At 35.2% G+C, this 1497-nt stretch overlaps 1 protein-coding gene across 1 annotated transcript in view; it reads right to left on the bottom strand.

The window, feature by feature from the left end:
- Window positions 1-698, bottom strand: part of LOC119591186 (tRNA pseudouridine synthase-like 1) — an 11063-nt gene extending 10365 nt beyond the window's left edge. The window contains 1 exon segment of the mRNA XM_037939898.1: window positions 498-698. Coding sequence (XP_037795826.1) covers window positions 498-544 — 47 coding nt within the window. The 5' untranslated portion in view covers window positions 545-698.
- Window positions 699-1497: the final 799 nt, after the last annotated feature.

Below are 1497 nucleotides of genomic sequence, written 5' to 3'. Positions count from 1 at the left end.
GGAAAACTTCCCTAGTGTGCATTCTGGCAGACTCTCCTGACTGCCACTGGTCATTGCCACTGAATATGCTCTGTTGGCCTTTGCCGCTGCATGCGATGGAGGCTTTCCTATCAACTTAAAACTAATTCTGATCAAGATGAGGAACTTCTTTACATTCACCCATTCATAGTCAGATATCAATGTGAGGGAAAGATTTTACAGGAAGCCCACAGAGAAAGAAAGCCCACAGAGAAAGAAAGCCCACAGATAAATGCCATTCGACAGAACAGGCAGCCCCGTGCTATACTAGAATCCACAAGCCAAAATACTCGCCAATACTCTGCGATTTTACACCCAACACGCAAAACACCTTAAAACAACACTAAACAACCACGAACAATCGCTGCCATCCATTACCACCCTTTTAAAAATCCCGGAAAGGTCGCATAACCAATTAACCCTATCTATAATCACAAACCCCTCCTCATATCTTATATAAAACACTTTTTCCTCCTCACCTGAGATTGGTGCCACAGTAAGCCACGGTCAGCAGGAACCTCCTCATGAGACGGTGCCAAAAAGTGCGCTTATGTAACGTGTTGTTGCGAAGTGGGAAAGTTCGCAACCATCGGCGTGTTGTTGTTTTGTTTCTTTTTTACTTTGGATGAAGGGTTTTTTTTTCTTTTTTACTTAGGATTGTGTTTACTTTTTTTTTTTTTTTTACTTTGGATACGGATTTTTTTTTTAACGGTAGTTGGGTATGTCTGGATTTATTTGTTTATTTATTTATTTATTTTATTTATTTTTATTATATCTTATTCCCTTTTTATTTATTTATCTATTATTATTTTTTATTATTATTATTTTTTTTTTGCTTGCGGTGTTGTGTTTTTATTTCCCTGCTTTGGGTTTGGGTGTTTTCCCGCTTGTGTGTTTGTTTGTTTGTTTATCTCGTTTTTGCCACTTTGGATTCGATTTACTTGTTATGTCCCATTATATATATATTTTTTCACCTCATCATAGATAATTTGACAGATGAACATTTTAACTGGTTTGCTTTTGATTGCTTCATATAGATACAATTTTTAATATTGTAAAACGCATGTAGCTCTGCGGTTCTGTATTAATCCCAGTCCTTTTATACCTCATCATAACGCTGTTTAATTTATTTTCTGTTGTTTTTGGTATCTTACATTAACTCACATATTTACAATTAAAATAAATGAATGGCATTTCTAAACAGAAGAGAGCACGTGGATAAATTTTAAATGGGAGCAGAGACTACGGAAGAAAAGAGGTAGATTTTAGTACAAGTCTTTTGAAAACTGTAATCAGGTAAATAATTAAGTAGCATAAAACATGGGTTTGGTTGCTAAATAGGAAAAAAAAAGTATCATATGCACAGGACAAGGGAGGATAAAGCTAAAACTTTCATGTGTGAAATATGGTAATGGTGATAACAGAGTGTATGAAAGGGATCGAATATGATATGTGAATAATAACGAAAATACGCAGTTA

Source organism: Penaeus monodon, chromosome 28, assembly GCF_015228065.2.
Source record: "Penaeus monodon isolate SGIC_2016 chromosome 28, NSTDA_Pmon_1, whole genome shotgun sequence".
Taxonomy (NCBI): domain Eukaryota; kingdom Metazoa; phylum Arthropoda; class Malacostraca; order Decapoda; family Penaeidae; genus Penaeus; species Penaeus monodon.
The sequence above is the reverse complement of the archived record's forward strand: the minus strand, read 5'-3'. Positions and strand labels throughout refer to the sequence as shown.